This window comes from Phascolarctos cinereus, unplaced genomic scaffold, assembly GCF_003287225.1.
Source record: "Phascolarctos cinereus isolate Bilbo 61053 unplaced genomic scaffold, phaCin_HiC Scaffold_726;HRSCAF=1367, whole genome shotgun sequence".
Lineage (NCBI taxonomy): Eukaryota > Metazoa > Chordata > Mammalia > Diprotodontia > Phascolarctidae > Phascolarctos > Phascolarctos cinereus.
The window spans coordinates 275,534,743-275,554,411 of record NW_027556098.1 but is presented as its reverse complement, the minus strand read 5'-3'; the positions used below and the strand labels follow the sequence as shown (position 1 = coordinate 275,554,411).

The following is a 19,669-nucleotide window of genomic DNA, read 5'->3' as shown; positions in this document are numbered from 1 at the left end:
CTGACTTCCAACCTCATCAATCAACTGAAACTGCTCTCTCCAAAGTTACTAATGACCCAATTGGCAGATCAAATGGCCTCTTCTGGATCCTCATCCTTCTCTGACACTGTCAATCACACTCTCAATACTCTCCTTCTTTCTCTGTTTTCATGACACTACTGGTTCTCCTTATACTTTTCTGCTTCTTCTCAGTGTCAGTGCTGAAGGAATTTCATCTAGGTCACTCTCACTAGCCGGGGCATTCCCCAAGGCTTTATCCTGGGCTCTCTCCTCTTCTTCCACAATATTATTGCATTTGTTGATCTCATCAGCTCCCATGAATTCGATTATCATCTCTATGCTGGTGATTCTCAAGTCTATTTAACCAGCACCAATCTCTTTGACCTCCAGTCTTGCATCTCCAATTATCTATGTTGTGAACTGATTGTCCTATACAGATTACTAAAACTCAGCCCATCCAAAACTGAATTCATTATCTTCCCCCCAGGTTCCTAAGCCCTTCTCTATTCTTAACTTCTCTATTAGTGTTGAGAGTACTACCATCTTCCCATCCTGGACTCCTCACTCTCGCCCTCATACCCAATTTGTTGGCAAGACCTGTCGATTTTGCCTTCACAACATCTCTCATACATGCCCCCTTCTGTCTTTTGACAGTCTCTCTGTCCTGTCTTTCCTCACTCCAGTTCATTCTCTACTCAGCTGATGTACCTAACATGCCCTGCCACTCTCCTACTCAAATTCCAACTGCTTTCACCTCTAGGACCAAATACAAAAATCCTCTCATGTTCAAAGACACTCATGACCTACTTTTCCAGTCTCCTCACACCTCTCTCCCTTATCCTGCTTCTCCCTCCTGCCACAGCTCTCCAATGACACTGGTATCTCTGCTGCTCCTCGAAGAATTCACTCCATGTCCTAATTCCGGGCATTTTCCCTGGCTGTCCTCCTAACTGGAATTCTCTCCCTCATATCTACCTCCTGGCTTCTCAGATTTACTTTTAAGTCCCAGTTAAAATCCTGCCTTCTACAAGAAAACTTTCTTGATCCCCATCATTCTAGTGCCTCTGTTAATTAACTTCAATTTCTCTTGTATGTATCTTGTGTGTACATAGTGGTTTGCACGTCTTCTCCCCTATCAGACTGAGAACTCCTGAGAGACAGCCAGCACTGTCTTTTTTTTTTTTAATAATCACAGCACTTAGCACAGTGCCTGTCACATAGTAAGTGCTTGATAAATGTTCACTGACTGACTGAATGACCAAAGATCTCCAGGAAACTAAACTTAGTGTCCAGTCCACTTATTCTGGTTGGAAGACTTAAACCTCTACTCCCTTGATTCTGCTACAACAGAAGCTATACTTTAGAAGAGGCCTGGGGAAAACCCTCCTAACTCTGAAGAAATTCAAGTCCTTGTTATAAGCCCTTGGCTCCTACTGGGAATTTGAAGTTTGAAATGGCAATGGGTACAGGGAGTCATCTCCAACCAAGTATGCAAGATTGCCATCCTTTTCCCCTACTTCAGGAGCCATCCCAGTCCATTTTGGTCAAAAGGGCTGGGAAGCACACCAGTATTCCATCCCTATCCTGTGCCAGAAGCCAGGTATAGAGGCGTTGCTGATACAGCCCTGGCCACCAGGCTGGGGGGAATCAGCTGACAGGCATGCTGGCTGATCCAAAGTTACACCTCTGCCAGCATGACGAAGTGGCTCCAAGAGCTCGTCTCTGAAATCTGGGTGAGACACAAACACAGGCTTGTTTAACTGGCCTGAGGAGACAGGCCTTGGAACAGCTCAGCAGGAGACCTGGATGAGAAGAGACAGCAGAACAGCCAACAGAACATCTTGCCAAAAACAAGGTGTCTAGAGATTGAAAGGCAGTTCATGGAAAACTGGCAGGAAACTTGAGATGTTGTTAAGGCTTGTGATAGATTTAGGCCATATTAGAGAAAATGTTTCCAACCCCCACAACTCCTTCCCCTTCCCCCACTCCCACCCCTTAAAGCTATCAGCTTTGCGACCAACAATGAGGGGCAGGGGGCCAAAGAGGCAGCAAGGTGTAGTAGAAAGAACTGAGTTCAAACCCTGACTCTACCACTCGATTTGGGGGCAAAATGTGACCCTGTTACTTCATCTTTAAAATGAGAGGGCTGCACTAAATGATCCCCAAATTTCCTTCCAGCCTCAATTCTGTGATCCTAGGATTGACTATACAAGTTAACACAAAACACTGGGGAAAAAAAATCTAGTAGTGGAAAGTACTCCACACACACCCTCCCCCCACCCCAAAACAAACAAACAAAATCCTGTGTTTTCTGGGTTAAGAGAGGTGACCCTTTTGGCCTTCTTTTCTACCACAATGGTTTGTTTTTTAAGAGTCTGTACAGAGGCTGGACTCAGGAAAAATTATGGAAAAGGTGACACTTGCATTTGACATGACTCAGACCTCTCTATCATCACCACTTCCTTTAGACAGTGGCTATGTTGTTCTCATAAACCCCCCTGGACACACAGGTATTTGGCTCAAGACATTTCCCACTTAACTGTCTTGTAGCTTGCTCTCAGCTTTTCAACCAGCTATGATAAACTAACTAAGCTAATAGGTTGACTTTGCTTAGGGGTTAAATTTCTATTATTTCACGGGCTTTCTGGATGGAGACTGCTTTAACCCAAAGAAGTAATTCTAATGGTGGGAATTCCAAGAAACAATTGGAGACCAATAAAGAAGATGGTTTGGGGACAGGAGAGGCCATTCAGTACATCTCAAACACAACACAGAGGTAGCACCAGCTGTAGCTGGCTTGACTCTGTGGCTCAGGGAGTGTATCAAAGCAGCAATCTCTTTAATGTAAATCATACCAACAACAAAAACCCTCCCACCATAATCCACCTGCCAAAACGACATCTTTTAAAATATGTACAATTTCAAAAACAATATTACAACTTCTTGTTTTTTTTTTTTAGGAAAATATAACATATTTTTCTATATGATACAAAACATGCACCTCAAAGTCATTGCTTTCAAAGACAGCAACAAAGGTGAAACTCAAATATAAAATTTCTCTTCTAGGCAGTACTGTAGCTTGAGTGGAGTTGTGACGAGGGATCAACCAGGATTCCATGCATAGGTCCTTACAGTCTTAATATTATGAAGAATGTAACTCATGTTGGAAGGCTTTCCAAAAAGACCATGATGAAAGTCATTATTTACTATTTAACCCACCTCCTGCACAGTACCTACTACCAGATTCAGTATATAAGTCATACTCAGACAATGTGCATTATATTCACCAGGAAATGATACAAGTTTGAGTGGAAGGAATAATGGAGGGGAACATGGAGTTAAATATTCAAATACAAAATCACAATGAATAGGAAAAAGGACTCTGGGAATAGATGGCACAATATTTTTAAGGTCTAACAGTACATATTAAAAAAGGAGGCAAGGGGGAATCTAATTGTCAGTAATGTGCAAGGAACGAGCAGCAAATAACCAAGCAATGGGGCATACAACAGAGGATACGAAGCAGTGCTTTTGTTGGTGTAATCAAGGCCTCAAATGGGGACAAAGAAAACACAGATGGCAGCAAACAATCCAAGAAGACCTTTTACAAAATTTGGCCAATAGTGCCAAAGAAAATGACCTCTGTACTGTATCATTTTATTTCTTGGTGAAATGGTACTAAGGTAGAAGTGAATATAATAGATTGCTCCCAATAATGTTGGGAGCTGTGCAGGATTTAGAGGCTCACGATGGTCCACGGGCTGGTTAGAACTCACAACTCCTAAACATAAAGGCAATTATATATATATATGTATATATATATATATATATATATATATATATATATATATATAAATATATATATTTTTTATAAATAAAACACAATAAAAAGGACAACACTTAAAACAGTGTTACTAATAACATAAATAAAGCAGTCCATGATGAGATTGTGCTAACAAGGTAGGGTTAAGCACTCTCCTTCTTGTGGGCAAATCCCATCTCCAAACTTAACTGTTTTAAAGCAGTTTATGACCCAGGGCTCAAGCTAACCCACTTCTAGTTTTCTGAATCAAACTGACCCCAGTGGCTGCCAACAAGCATTCACTCCACAACCCTCTATCAATTCTCTAATAACCTATTCTGACAAGATTATACCAGCTTAATTTGAAAACAAAGGGCTTGTTTTCATACTCCAGGTTACCCCCTGCTAGGCACAAGAAGTCAGGGGAGTGCCCATCCCCCACCAAAGCTAAATAATCTGAGGACTATGAAGAATAAATCCAGTATACTACAAACATGGACATCTGGAATGTAGAACCTGTTTGTCCAGCAATATCCCCAGTGCCCTACTATGAAACTGCAATAACTATTTTCTACTGGAATAAACTCTTGCATAGTGAACAAGGTCAAACAAAATATTTTCACTGGAGCTTCTACTTATAAAATATATAGACATTTATAGAAATATCTATACATTTGTATAGACAGACATTTAACACATTACTGTGTTTATATATGTTGTCATTTCAGGGGAACTAGTTTTCCCCTTCCCTTACGACATAAAACTTTGCACAACTTAATTCAACTTAGCAGATATTTATTCAGGGTCTCTGCTGAACAGAGAATACCTTCTGCTTCCCAACCCACCCCTTACCCCCACTCCCTAAAGGATATGCAACTTAAACTAGGAACAACATTACACAAGAGTTTGACTCAAGCTTGCTATTAAACATGCTTATCACTGATTTTCTTCTTTTTAAACAAGGGAAGGGGAGAAATATCTCAAAGGCAGCTGTACATGTCCTCTTTACCCAGAGGCAACAGCAACTGAGATTTACAGGCCTTACTGGCTAAAGCTCTAGATGCTTGTTTATTATGATGATGATATCTTTAAAGAATGTGCAGGAAGCAACAAACCACCTGCACCCTCTTTTTCTCCTACCTCAACCCCACCAGTAAGGTTGGTTCCTGATGCCTGTTTTTCTTAAACACCCATATTTTCTAGACAACTGGCCATGCCAGGAGCTGGAAAACTTTTAGATAATGTGGTACACCTTGGCTACAACCCACGTAACAAGCTAAAGCATCTTCCTTAGGGAGAGGTTAAATTCCTCCCTCCTCTTCTTTAAATGTATGGTCTTTTCTCAAATCCACTTTGTAAAGTTTGGTTTTCTTCCTACCCTTTAAAAATGGCAACCATTTGTGGGGGAAAAACCTTGCCTACCTAGAAAGTGCATCCAGAGTTGTGTTCAACTACAGAAAGAGGGCAAGTTAACTCATTATTCCAGCATCTGGGTGATCAGCACTCTCACAGATCATGTAAGCCAGATCTGCCAGGACAAGGGGCCTCCTTATAAAACAAAGTGACTGACTTTAGAACGTCCCAGATCTTGCTACAAAAATAACACACCAACCAGACAGCTCTCCATTTGACAACACTGTAACTGGCAACAAACTTCAAAATGCCTGTGCAACTGCCCTTAGGCTATAACTGCCAACAGTCAAGATTCTCTGCAGATGAACTCCTCCCATAATCAAAGTTACTGGAAAATATGGGATGATTCCATTGGCTTTTAGATTCTTTTAAAACTATACAGAACAATACTGTTTTGCACTGTGAAGAAGAAGGGAATGGGGAAAGGGTATTTCTCAAGGCTTAAATAATATAAAAGGGCAAACATTTTAAGATACATTCAAATGGCATTACTACTCCAAGAAAATAAATAATAACTTTGCCTGTTTTGAATTAATGTCTTTCTTATAGTCCCTTCCCATGCCCACATTGTGCAGTTACTGGCTTGAAGTGGGAACAAAGTCACTTGCACACGTTCAGGTTTCCTGGGATTGCCGAAGGTCCCTTGAAGTGTTGTCTACTGTAATATCAGCTGAAGACCAGGCTGTCTTTTCACTACAGTCCCTTGAAAGAGATGGCAAAATAAGGGAGCTCCAACCCAAAACATGATTTTCTGTTTCAGAATGTAGACAGCTGTCTCCTGAAAGGCAAAGGAGCTATAGAAGTATGAAATGACAAGGGTAAATTCTTCAAGGCACCCTCAATAACTCAATTTAAGAGTAACAAATGAAGGGATATGTGACGTAGATTATTAACTTCAAGCATGGCCATTTAAAATATTTAATCCTAATCCCTCCCATCTTCTATAGCTGGTCAACCCTAGTATCAAACCTACTCTTTCTCTCTAATCTTCAGTTTTCTCTGTATCTATTAGTTCCTTCTCTTCTGCCTACAAACACACCCAGGTCTCCCCCAAACTTAAAAACCCCTACTAGATCGTACCATCTCTGTAATTCTCCTCCTCTTCTCCAATAAACTCAAAAAAGCTGTCTACACTAAACGTGTCCACTTCTTTTTCTTTCTTCTAAACTCCAATCTAGCTTCTGACCTCATCATTAAACTGAAACTGCTCTCTTCAAAGTTACCAATGATCTCTTAAATGCCAAATCTAATGGTCTCTCTAGCCACACTGCGCATTTGCAATGGTTGATCAGCTTCTCCTTCTGGATACTCTTTCCCCTCTTGGTTTTCATGATCCACCTTTCTCTCAGCGTATAACTCCTACTTGTCCAAAAGCTCCTTCTCAGTCTCCTTTGCTAAATCTTTACCTTTACATATCCATTAGATGACGATCTAAGGGTCTATCCTTCTCCGCTCTCTCTCACTTGATAATTACATCAGTTCCCATGGGTTTAACTACCATCTCTACTCTTATGATTACCAGATCTATACATTCAGCCCTAGTCTCTCCTCTAAGCTTCAGTCCCTCATCACTACTACCTATTGGACAATCTGAACTTCAATGTTCCACAGGCATCACAAATTCAACACATCCAAAACCGAACTCACGATTTCCCCACACTTTCCCAGCTTACCTCATCTTGAACTCTCTAATTACTGTTTAGGTTACCACCATCCTCCCAGCCACCCAGGTTTCCAACCTCAGTGTCATCCTTGACTGCTTTCTCTCAATCATCCCACAGATATGATCCATTGACAAATCCTGCTATTTCTTGATTTCCTAACATCTCTCATGTTATGTCCCTTTCTTGCTATTGACACAGCCACCTCCTAAGTCGAGCCCCTCATGACCTCTTGGAATAGCCTTAAAATAAGTCTCACACTCTCAACTCTCTTCCTACTCTACTTCATCCTCCACACAGCTGCCAGCGATTTCCTGAAGTACAAATCTGACTTCATCACCCCACTCAGCACTCCAGGGGCTCCCTACTACCTCTAGCATCAAATATAAATTCATTTGTTTGGTATTTAAAGCTCTTCACTACCTGAAGCCTTACTACTTTCTCGGTTTTCTTACACATTACTCCCTTGCACACACCCTGCATTCCTGCCATACCAGCATCACTGCTGACCTTGCACATGACACACCATCTTGTATCTCTGTGCTCACACATTGGCTTTCTCCAGGGCCTGTAATGCTCTCCCTCTTGAATTCCAGCTCCCTGAATCTCTAGATTCCTTCAAATATGATCTCCTGCAGAAGGCCTTCCCTTCCAAGGTTCCCTTCCATCTACTCTCCTGATATTCTGTATATACTATTTATTTATAATTATGTTTCCCTCATTAAAATGTAAGTTCCTTAAAGGCAAGGACTAATTTTTTTGTTTGCTTTGTTTTGCTTTTGCTCTATAATCCAGTGCTTGGCACATAGTAGACTTAAACAAATGTTTACTGAGTGACTGAATTGGGTTGGGATTAAAAAAAATACCAACTTTCTGAGGGCATAATCTCAAAAAGTCTCAAGTTAACTACCTTTAAGAAAGGTTACAGGAGGAGCAATTCATACCATTGCCACCATCACCCTTCTCCCATGAAGTCTTTGGTTCAGGTGGCAACTGAAGTTCACTTAAGTTTATTACTTGTGACCTTATGAGATCACATCCTAACTAGAAGGGCATGCATAATAATGGAGCTTTCAGCAATCAAATTTTACCATTATCTTTCTTTGACAAGAGCATTTGATAGCACTAATCCTTTGGGAGGTATTTATAAAGGAGAAAGAATACCATCCTTGAAAGTATGCATCCTTCCAATTAAACGTTAGTGTCTAGTATATGGCTATATGTCCAAGAATGGACGTAGAAGGTTCCATCTAGAAATCCAAAGTTTGCTTCCCCGGCTCTGCTGAATTCTGCTTACCTTCTGTACAGTCTGAGTTGATCTGCTTTGTGTTTTCCTGACAGCAAGGATGTAGGGTGGATGCTGGGGCCACTTTGTCCTTGATGCCCTCCTCAGGTAATTCATCACATTCTGGGACTGCGGAGGCTAGGCACATGGGTACCATCATGTGACTCAGGGGCTTCATCTCTAGGCTATCTGGCTGATAAGGTGCTACCATTGGGATCACAGGAAGGGGACTGTTGCTGAAAGTGCCATTGGTTTTAGTGAAACACCTAAAAATATTTAATTCAGAGAAAAGAATTAGAGTTATGTACAACACGACCTACAGTAAAGATATTTTCTAAGTGTAAAGTATACAAAAGAGAAAGGGCACAATGAAACTGGAAAGGGTGAATTCAGTAAGATCAATAACTTCAGAGCCAGTGGCTCTGTGTTTGTGGGTGGCTTTGCCACTTATGACCTGTGTGAAATTTGGCACATCACTTTACCTCTCTAGGCTGCAGTTTCCTCATCTGTAAAATGAGGAGGTGTTAACTAGATAATCTCTGAAGTCTCTTTGAGTTTTAAATCTATGACACTATGAAATTAAGACAGGTTGGCACTTTATAATTACAGTACTAGACTATTAGTTACAAATGTAAAAACATCCATGATTTGAGACACTAAGCAGTCAAAAATTCTAGCTGAAGTCAACTGCAAAAGAAGTGTGAAGTCACTGATCAAATGAGTCAATTAATACTCCAACGCTTAAACATTTGGAACCTTTTAATAGCTCGTCACAAATACACTCTTTGCCTGAGTTCAACAAGTATAAAACAAGTATGAGAGATGGAAGATATAGGTTGCAGATGTGCTGATAAAACTCACTTCTTTCAATTGGCTGTTGTCCTTCATTCTTAAAGAGAATCAAAATAACATCACCATGCTAGAGTCAAGTTACAGTGCGTCCAACTGTGGCTGATCAGACCAATATGAGCTTGGAATGCTCTATCACAGGTCATGTGAACATCTGAGGTAGATTCTCTAAATCTGTACCATGTGAACACAAACAGGCCATGTGGACATTTGAGGTGGATTCTCTAAATTTGTGCTCCTCATGTTTCTTTGGAGCCACTTCACTTTTTCTTTGTTCATAGAGCACAGCACTTTCTTTGATGAGGGCGCTCCACATTGGGTAGTCCTGTGCCAGTGTCTCCCACGTCACCCAATCAATTCCAAAGCTCTTCAGAGAGATCTTGAGAGTGTCCTTGTTTCACTTCTTCTGACCATCATGTGAGCGCTTGCCTTGTATGAGTTCTCTATAAAATAATCTTTTGGGTAAGGACATATTTGACATTAGAACAACGTGGCCAGCCCATCAGAGTTGCATTCTCTTCAGTAGAGTTTGAATGCTTGGCAGTTTAGTTCAAGAAAGGTCGTCAGTGTCCGGTACCTTATCCTGACAGGTGATACTCAGAATCTTCTTAAGATTCCTAGCATGGCACTGGTATACTGTCCCGGTTTCACAGGCATACAACAATGATGTCAGCACAACAGCTCTGTAGACCTTCAATTCAGTAGTCAGTTGAAAACTTATTCTCTCCCACACTTCCTTTGGAGACCCTCCAAACACTGAGCTAGTTCTGGCAATACATGCGTCAACCTCATTATCAAAGTGGTCATCCCTGGAAAGTATATTGTCAAGGGAGTGAACTTATCCACAATATTCAAAACGTCTCCATTTGCTATAATTGATGGTTCCATATATAGCTGGTGGAGCACCTGTATTTTCTTGGTGTTCACTGTTAAGCCAAAATTATCATAAGCAGCAGAGAATCTATGCATACTTTGTTGCATCTCATCTTCAGAGGCTGCATTGAGTGCATATACATCTGTGAACAAAAAAAAAACCATGTACCAGTTCTCCCTCCACTTTGGTCTTGGCACTTCTGTCAATACCATATACAAGGAAGAGGCCTCAGCCATTGGTCAGAGTATAATGAGGCTCCAAGGAGCAGGTCAGAAGTCTCTGACAACAAAAAAGAAAGGATCTGGGGGAAGATGCAACAAAAATACACTGCTCAGGGATCAAACAGTAAGGCGTGAAACCCCTTGGAAGAGACTTGTCAATTGAAACTGTTTTCAGCTCATTTTTGGCAGAATTAATTACTGAGTTTTACTAGAAGACTACAAGTTGTCACTTCAGCTCTGGCCTCCTCTTTTTTCTGTTGCCTTCCCCTAAGGGATTGTGTTTGATGCTCTTATAAATGGAGGCAGAGGCAGAGTCTAGGGCAATGTGGAGAATTGTTTTAATACATTTGGTTTTCACTTGGGCATGTGAAATGAAAACCATACAAAATACAATAGTGGTGTGTTGGAACCAAGGCCAGGAGGGAAGAAAAATGAGGAATCCTCAGATTTCTTCCCCTCCGACCTGTTACTATGGCACATGAAAAATAAGAGGAAGTGAGTCTGGGCAAATGAGATTAGGCATTTTCTATTAGTTCAAGTTATGAGTGCAGCAAATGGGAAATATGGAGAGATTCCTAGACCTGAAAAACAAAGGATATATCTGTCAGTAAGCCACATTCTTAATTAAACATTCCAAATTTAATTCAAGTAAAAAAACACACTCACCACACACTTAATGGAATCCAGGAACTCAGGCAAGTTGTCTGAAATACAAAAATTTTGTCAGGCACTTGTATATGGAACACAATTTCAGTCCAAAGTAGGATAACTGTAATTTTAATTTGAATAATACACAGTAAAAATCCATACGAGATTTAAATGTGACCTGAAGACTTGAAGCTAACCCCAATATCCACTTACAATCTATCTTCATCTTGAGATGAGAAGCTGGCAAACACAAATAAATTGTTTTCCCCAAACCAGATGAGTTGTCTGTATTTATTGTTCTTCCCCAACTATCTACTTCTCTTCCTGACTTCGCCATACAGTCTCTCGTGTTCTATCCCTTCTCTCTCCTTCACTTCTATCAGTAAAGAATCTAGTTGCTTCTACCTCCATACATTATTTGAATACATCCACTCTTCCCTTATCTCACGGCCACCACCCAAGATTAACCTTCATTATCATCTCCTTGTGCTACAGCAACAGCAAATGCCTCCTAACAGGTCTTCCTAAACTTCTCCTACCTTCCTACCCCTTCCAAACCACTTATCACAGTGCTATTATATACTACAGCTCAGAAGTGCACAGAACTCTGGGCCTGGAGTCAGGAAGACCTGAGATCAAACCCAGACTCAGGTACTGTGTTACTCTAGGCAAGTCATATCACTTCTGTTTGCCACAAGTCTCTCTCCACTTTAGTCCATTCTCTACTCAGCTACCAAACTGACCTTAAGTGCAGGTCTGACCACATATTCCCCTCTGACATTCAATAAACTCCAGCGGCTCCCTATTATCTCTTGGGTCAAATATAAAATCCTCTGCTTGGCATTCAAAGCCCTTCATATCGTACCTTTCAATTCTCTTTATACTTTATCTTCCTTCTATCCTATGTCCACATACTCTGCAATCCAGTGAAATTGACTTCCTTGCTGTTTGTTCCCACTAAGGAATGTTAAGGGGTTCCCTGAACTTGACTTTTTGAGCTGTCATATTTTCCAGAAACATTGGACCTGGAGAATGCAGGAGGACATGAATGTGTCAAAGACAAAGCACTCCCCTGAGCTGACATAATTTGTTGTCGGCACCCCAAACTGGACTCCTTAGGTATCCCTGGTAATCAAGACGGGCATCAGTCAATCTGTACTAGGCTGGGAAACTGCTTGTGCAGCTGGGACCCTTACAGATAAGAAGATCATCGTATCTTCACAGTCTAGAAGTTCTCAAGAGAAAAGAATGCTGCTCTTGTCATCTTAATTATTCATGATTTCTCTCCTGCCACTCCCATTTAGGTGGAGAGGTCTACTTCTCTCTTTGTCGCAATTTCATAAATACAAAGGCTTCTATTCGGACTGTGAGCTCTTTGCCCTGGTTGTCCCTCATGCCAGGGATTCTCTCTCTCTGAGCCTCCCTGGCTATAAGTCCTAGCTAAAATCCCTTCTTTAAGAAGCTTTTCCTCATTCCCCTTAATGTTAATGCCTTCCCTCTGTTGATTATCTCCAATTTATCCTGCATATATAATTTTTATAGGTAGTTATTTGTATGGTGTCTCCCTCATTAGACTCTGAGCTCCTTAAGACCAGGGACAGTTTTTTGGGTTTTTTTTTTTTGCCTTATTACATACTATGCATATGATTTTATATATAAAATTTGATAAGGAGGAAAAGATTTGGAACAATTTCACAACACCTATTTCTATGGGTGACCCAATATGATTCTCTGCCTACATTACTGACATATAAACTGACCATAAGAATTCCAGATCATTAAGTTGAGATTTCTGTTTTGAGGTGTCAAATAAAGCACTGAACAATATGTGGTCAGGGGATCTGGGATCCAGCTCTGGCTCTGATACTAACCAGCTTGCAATCCTGGACAAGCTACTTATTCTTTCTTGACTCTTTCCTCACTTATATATTCTAAAAGCAATGAAAAGAAAAAGAACATATAAGCTTGACTCTCTCTGGTAAAAGTTAACTACACTAGATATCACTAAACCACAGGCACCACCAGTAAAATAGTCAAAGGAAATGAGCTAATAGGAAAAAAACAGACAAACTACCATTTATATCAGCTCAAACTGAAAGCATGAGTGAACCTTTGCTAAAGGTTCCTGAAAGAAAGGCTCCCAGCTACACAGAGTAGGGTCTTGTAACATTGTACATGTGGAGGATGGAATTTATCTTACATTTCCAACAAGGAATTCAAATCAAGGAATAAAGATAATTGCAGATATCCCAAAATGGAATGGGCTAAAGGATGATAAACTTGATAGGATTCATGCCTTGGGTCTTTACTGGACTAGATGATCTCTCCCTTTCTAAGTCTATGAAACTAGACTTAGAAACTATAAAATTAGGCCTATGGCACAACACTACTTGAATTCTGTCCTGGCACACCCAAGGTGAAAATCATCAGTGGAGACAAACAGATGGCACAGGACTAACTTTATTTTTTTATATGATTATTAGATTGATAAACCAGGGAATGATGTGGGAAAGGTGGCGAAATGTGGGCTAGATGACAACAGAGTTCGGTGGTTTCTGAATTCATTGACTATCTGGATTCAAAGAGTAATCATTAATGGCTGGATGTCGAATTGGAAAGGGTCTGCAGTTGAGTGCCTCAGGGATACATGCTTATGAGGTTATATACTTCACTCTATGCTACTTAATATTTTATCTATAACTTGGTACTCAATGAGCGTAGCCTGGCAAACTAGTTTCAGTTAAGTGTACATCAACTGCAGAGAACTTACACTTGCAATTAGAAGTATGAATCTTCTGACTAAAGAACAGTATGGTATGGCAGTGGTGTTAAACTTAAGTAGAAACTGAGTCACTAAGTCATACATAAGGGTCAATATGAGCCACATATTGAGCTAGAAAATGACGTGTTAACATTATCTATGTTTTACTGTATTTTTAATTGTTTTATTAAATATTCCCTGATTATGTTTTAATCTGGTTCTGGCTATATTCAGGAGTATTGTGCGGTGTGTTTTATATCTTTACTGTTTCATACACAAAAAAAGTTTGTGAATCACTGGCACAGATGGAGGACAGGTATATAGGATTTATACTCAACATGCTGATTACAAAGTCAGGACTACAAAATCATCAGTAGGCCAAAATGGTGGGTCAAATCTAATAAGATTTAATTTATACAGACAAATGAAAAGTCTGACATGGGTTAAATTATCAACTTTGCAAGTATGAAAAAGAGAGAGCTGTGGCTAGGAAGCAGTCTTTCTGAAAAAACAGATGGTAGCTTTAGTGTTCAGTTCGGGGTACCAGATTTTAGGAAGCACATTTATAAGGTTGACAATGTCCTAGGGAAAGGCACTCAGGATACTGAACAATTTGAGATCAAGCCTTATGAAGAAATGGAGATATTAGCTTGGAGAAGAGACAATGAGGAGAGGTGGAGAGACATAATAGGTATTTCAATCAATCAGTCAGTCAACATTTATTAAGAACCTACCAGGTACCTATGTACCAGGATGCAAAAAGAGGCAAAATACAGTACCTCTGTCCTAGATAGGAAAAACTAGACTTGTTCCACTTGGCTGCAGAGGGCAGAACTAAGAGAAGCCGGTGGAAGCTGCAAAAAACAAAACAAAACAAAACCAAAAAAAACAGCTTTAGGCTTCATATATGAAAAACCTTCTGAACAACTAGTGGTCTGTGAAGTGCAAAGATACACAATGAATCACAGTGTTTCTGCAACACTCTATTTGTTGTTTCCCTTTAATGGAGGAAACATGAAGACATAGGAAGGTACTAGAATGACAGGAACCTAAACTGCAACAACAATATCTATCATAAGGGAAAGCTGTTTTTTTTTTTTTGAAGCAGCGAAACCTTTAATACGTTTCCCACAGGAAAAGGGTATGGAACTAGAGATGAGCACACATACCCTACAGGAACAAGAACAAACCTTATATCCCTTTTCCCAGCCACAAGTCCCTCCTAGCTGACTTTCATAGGTAGAAGTCAGCACAGGTCACAGACAGGAAAGTTTTAATTAAGTAAAAAGTATACTTGCCACAATTTCAAAGATGTCTGGGAAATCAGTTTAGCCATCTGAAAAAGTAAATATTTAGATTAAATGATGTCTTTTAAAAGGTTTACAATTAATGAAAGCTCAAATTTTTGACATTTCGGCAGAATAAGAAGGACTCACCTGACAATGGGATGCTTTTAATCTTCTTGATAGATTATTGTATTAAGAACAAAGGACCAAATTGGAGATTTAGAAATGAAGTCCTGAGAATAGCCTAAGGCTTGGTTGTAAAATATTCTTGTCAGGTAATAAAGGTAAAGTTTAACTGTCTAGAACTAAAAAGGGGTATATAAGACTTGAAAGCTCTTGGCAAACTACAATGCATGAAAAGAATTTAATAAAATAGTTGTTAATATGTAATAAAAAAAGAAAAACATAACATACAGAAATTTTAAATGAAATTATCTACATATGTAGCAACAGCGTGGTAAAGTCCAACTCAAATTATGATATATTCTCTCTCTTTTTTTTTTGATACATTCTCTTAAAAGCCATCTTATGGTGTTACTGTTTCCTCCCCTTAGGAATTTGCTCCTCTGAATAACAGAAAGTCTTCAAGTATTTTCTCTGGATAACTTGACTCAGATATTTCAAATGATTTCAACTCAATGTTCAACATGTTAAATAAAAATGGATTTCAAATCATTCAATTCCCTGAGCTGCAAATATATAGGCACTCAAATAAACATTAATTTATTTAAATAATATGAAACAAACCAAATCCCTTTTAAATTCAATTTCAGTTGTGTTAATGTATCAAGATAAAATAATGATATTTGTAGGTCACACACTAGATTTAGACACAGAAGAATTTAATTTACTGAAGGAAAAAAAATTTATGTTTTTAATATATACGGTTCATTTTTTTTTAAATTAAGTACAACCACCGTGAGAAAATAATTCCTTTGTTAATATGGGCTTCAATCTATTAAAAGCCTAAAAGAGTCCTTATTTTCTGAGAACAACCACATAATCACCAAAATATTACACCTATGACAACCTGAAAGAACCAAATGAATAAGTAGTATAAGAATGAACTGTACACACAATCTGCATAGTATATCACATCCAGGTTCAAAAAGTTATTCCCACTGCATACATTTTACATACAGTTTACAAAATACAGTTTGTAAAGGCCCTCTAGCCTAAGCAATTGCTATATTACTGGCTTTATAGTTGGGGATTTTCTTCAAAATGGTGCTGGTTCAAAGAAATGACTCAACTTAATCCTAAATTTTACAAAATTGGATAAACTGAACCCTGTGCATCTTGCCACAGACACAAAAATCTGAGTTTTTTTGGACAAGAGAATTCAGGTGATTAGTCACTGGGCTCAAAATACTACTCAGTAAACAGAAGAGGTCTGTTTTACTACCTGCAAGGCAGGAAAATGACTCAAGGTCTACTAGGGCTTCATGCTAAATGGGAAAATGCTCCCCATACCCCATCCTCTCTGAACAGAAAGTTTTGTGTTGTTCACTGTCAGGATTATGAACTAGGAAATTAGAGAATCTACACAAGGCATTTTGGTACTTGCTCAAGCACAGTATCAAATATCCTCAAAAGACTACAGTTATATCTCTTAAATCTCTTCTGAATCAAGTAATCCATGGCTGAAGATATAATGAAAATAAAGATTTATTCAACACCTGTATACAGACAACATTATTAAGTATACAAACAATTTAAAATTTATCTATGACACCTCTCCCATTAAATGACAAATTCCTTTCAGGGTACAGACCACATATCCATCTAAGTTCTTGACACTTAATAAAACACTGCGCATTTATTACTTAATTACCGAGTATATTCTCAATTCCTTATTTAAAACCGTCTATCTTGGAGATATCTTAAACCCACACATTTAAAACTGAACTAATTATCTTTCCCCCAAAACACCTTTCTTCTAGACTTCCCTATTCCTGCGTCTTAGGTTCACAATCTCAGCATTATCCTGGATTCTTCACATTTCTGCACTCTACCTATGTCATCAGTTGCTGAATCTTGCTGTTCCCACTTCCATATGATTTCTTTCATATGACCCCTTTCCCCTACTCACACAACTACCACCTTAGTTCAGGGTCCCATCACCCCTCATCAAGATTATTATAACAGCCTCCAAAATAGCCTCCCTGTCTCAAGTTTCTTCTATTCAAGTCCATCCTACACACCACAGCCAAAGTAATTTATTCTCTCTCTCTCTCTCTCTCTCTCTCTCTCTCTCTCTCTCTCTCTCTCTCCTTTCTTTCTGTTAGGCAATGGGGTTAAATGACTTGCCCAGGGTCACACAGCTAGTAAGTGTTATGTGTCTGAGGCCACATTTGAACTCAGGTCCTCCTGAATCCAAGGGCAGTGCTCTACCCACTGCGCCCCATAGCTGCCCCGAAAGTAATTTTCCTTAGATTGGTAGATACAGCATTTGTTAAGAGGTTGGTAAGTGCCAAGAACACAAATTACAAGCAAAAGGATAGTTCTTTCCCTCAAGAATCTTACATTTTAATGGAGGAAGATAATACATAAAAGGGAGATGAAACACGAAGGCTGGGGAAAGGTACTCACATGGGGGCAAGGTATAAAAGTCTGGCCTGGGCATTTTCTCAAATAAAGGTTCCATATGGGAACTCGCCAACTGGAGGAGAGGGCTGCAAGGACATAGGTACATCTAGGGTGAGAAGGCAGTTGTAATAAGGATGGGAAAGTCCAAAGAGAGTCAGGAGTGGAGCAGGGAGAGAAATGAACCAAAAGTACACAACTCTCCTACTCAATGAATTCCAGTGGCTTCCTATTACCTCTAGGATACTCCTCTGTGTAGCTTTTAAAGCCCTACACAACCTGGGCTATAATCTATCTGTCTAGACTTAGTGGATATTACTTCCCTTCCCACACACTGTGACTCAGCCAAACTGGTCTCCTCTCTGTCACTCACAATCTTCTACCCTCTGTCTCTGTGACTTTGTACTCACTGTCTCCCATTCCTGGAATATACTCCCTTCTTACCTGTACCTTACAGAATCCCGCTTTTCCTTTAAGATGTACCACAGACACAATCTTCCACATGTAGCCTTTCCTGATGTCCTCACAAACTACCTTGTATTTAAATATTTCTCATATATATATACACACACACACACACACACACACACACACACACACATATATACATACATACGTATATTTATCTATTTATTAATGTACTGATTAACTTTATTGTTGTGCTCTCTGTCTCTCATGCTTTCTCTCTCTGTCTACATATATATTTTTATATGTACATCTTGTCTCCCTCATTCAAATGTAAACTACCTGAGAGTAGCAATTGTTTTATTTTTTGTATTTGTATTCCCAATGCCAAGCACAGAGCCTTATACATCGCAGGCATTTGGTAAATAACTGTTGATTGATTGGGTAGCTTTGTTCTTTTTTCCCTATAGATGTTATATGAAAACTGTTATATGAGCTGGTTAAAATCAACAAGCATTTCCACCAACAAGCATTTATATAAGTACCTGTTATATACCAGATGTTGTGCTAGGTGCTGAGGATATAAGTGCAAAAGTGAGATAATCCAGATGCAGCTAGGTGGCACAGTGGCCAACCCCCCCCCAAAAAGTGAGACAATCCCTAACTTCAGGAGGCTAACATTTTAACAGGAAAATACAATATATTCATACATAAGAATATCCACACGTAAGACACAAAATATACAGTGATGGGGGCAGCGAAGAACATGAACCTGATAAAGAGAGAAATGGCACTTGAGCCAGGAAGCAAGGGTATTTGAGGGGACATCAACATGTTAAGCTGAGATCCCCAAGGTTGGATTTTGGGAATAGAAGGCTGGGAGCCAGATACTGAACCTGGCTCTCAAGGTGATTTTCTAAAGTATAGATAGGTCCAATCTTGCTACCCTCCTACACAATAAAATTCAGTGGCACCCTATCACCTTTAGGATAAAATATAAAATCCTTTGTTTGGCATTTAAAACTCCCTCCCCTCACCTTTCCTATCTTCTTATACCTTATTCTCCTTCACATACTCTTTGATCCAGTGATACTGGCCTCCTTGCCGTTCTTTGAAAAGATATTCTATATTCAATTTCAAGCATTTAACTGGCTACTTCTTATGCATGGAATGTTCTCCCTCCTCATCTGCCTCCCCCTTGCTCTTAATTCTAGCGACTCTGCTTTGTTAATTATTTCCTATTTATCCTCTATGTAACTTTTGCCTTTCTTTGTATCCTCAGTGCTTAGCATGCTAGCCCATAGCAGGCACTAAATAAATGTTTATTGACACTGACATATGTTTCCTTTAAGCATATCCAGTCCAATAAGACAATGACTTTTTTGGGTTGTCATTACAGAGAAATCTGAATATCATTTGTTGTCCATGTTTTCCAAGACACTATTTTCTTGCAAGTCTGCTTATGCTTCATTTTTACTATCAGCCATGCTGCCTGCTTTTTCTCAGATGAATTCTATACATTTTTCCAAGCTGATTTTTGCTTGGTCATTTCCTGTACTTCTCTAATCTCTATAGGAAGCCTGATGTAATTTCTTCCTCCTTCCTGATGGGAGCTCCCAATTCAGTTATCATCTGTGAATTTCATTAGTGTCCTGTTTACTCTCTTTTCCAGATTATCAAGGATGACGTTAAATGTAACCAGAACAGCATCAATCCCATGGATCCAACCAGCCATGTTGCTTAGCTTGTGTAACCTGGACTACTTTATTAGATTCCAGGGTAAGGAAGAGGTAAAGAGGAAGGGGGGAAGGGTGTAAGAAAAGAAAGAAATTACTGGAGGAGGCATCAGACTTTTTTTTTTAAACAAAAGCGCTGATT

At 39.4% G+C, this 19,669-nt stretch overlaps 1 protein-coding gene across 3 annotated transcripts in view; it reads right to left on the bottom strand.

The window, feature by feature from the left end:
- Positions 1 to 2,818: 2,818 nt before the first annotated feature.
- Positions 2,819 to 19,669, bottom strand: part of CDON (cell adhesion associated, oncogene regulated) — a 116,034-nt gene continuing 99,183 nt past the window's right edge. For 2 of the 3 annotated variants that reach the window (XM_021000607.2, XM_021000606.2), the window contains 2 exons: positions 8,174 to 8,427; positions 2,819 to 5,993 (listed from right to left, as the gene is read on the bottom strand). In XM_021000607.2, the coding sequence (XP_020856266.1) occupies positions 5,830 to 5,993; positions 8,174 to 8,427 (418 nt within the window). In that variant the 3' untranslated portion in view covers positions 2,819 to 5,829. Of the gene's footprint in view, positions 5,994 to 8,173; positions 8,428 to 14,812; positions 14,851 to 19,669 lie in introns of those variants that run through there. The other variant, XM_078147115.1, reaches the window with a different exon arrangement.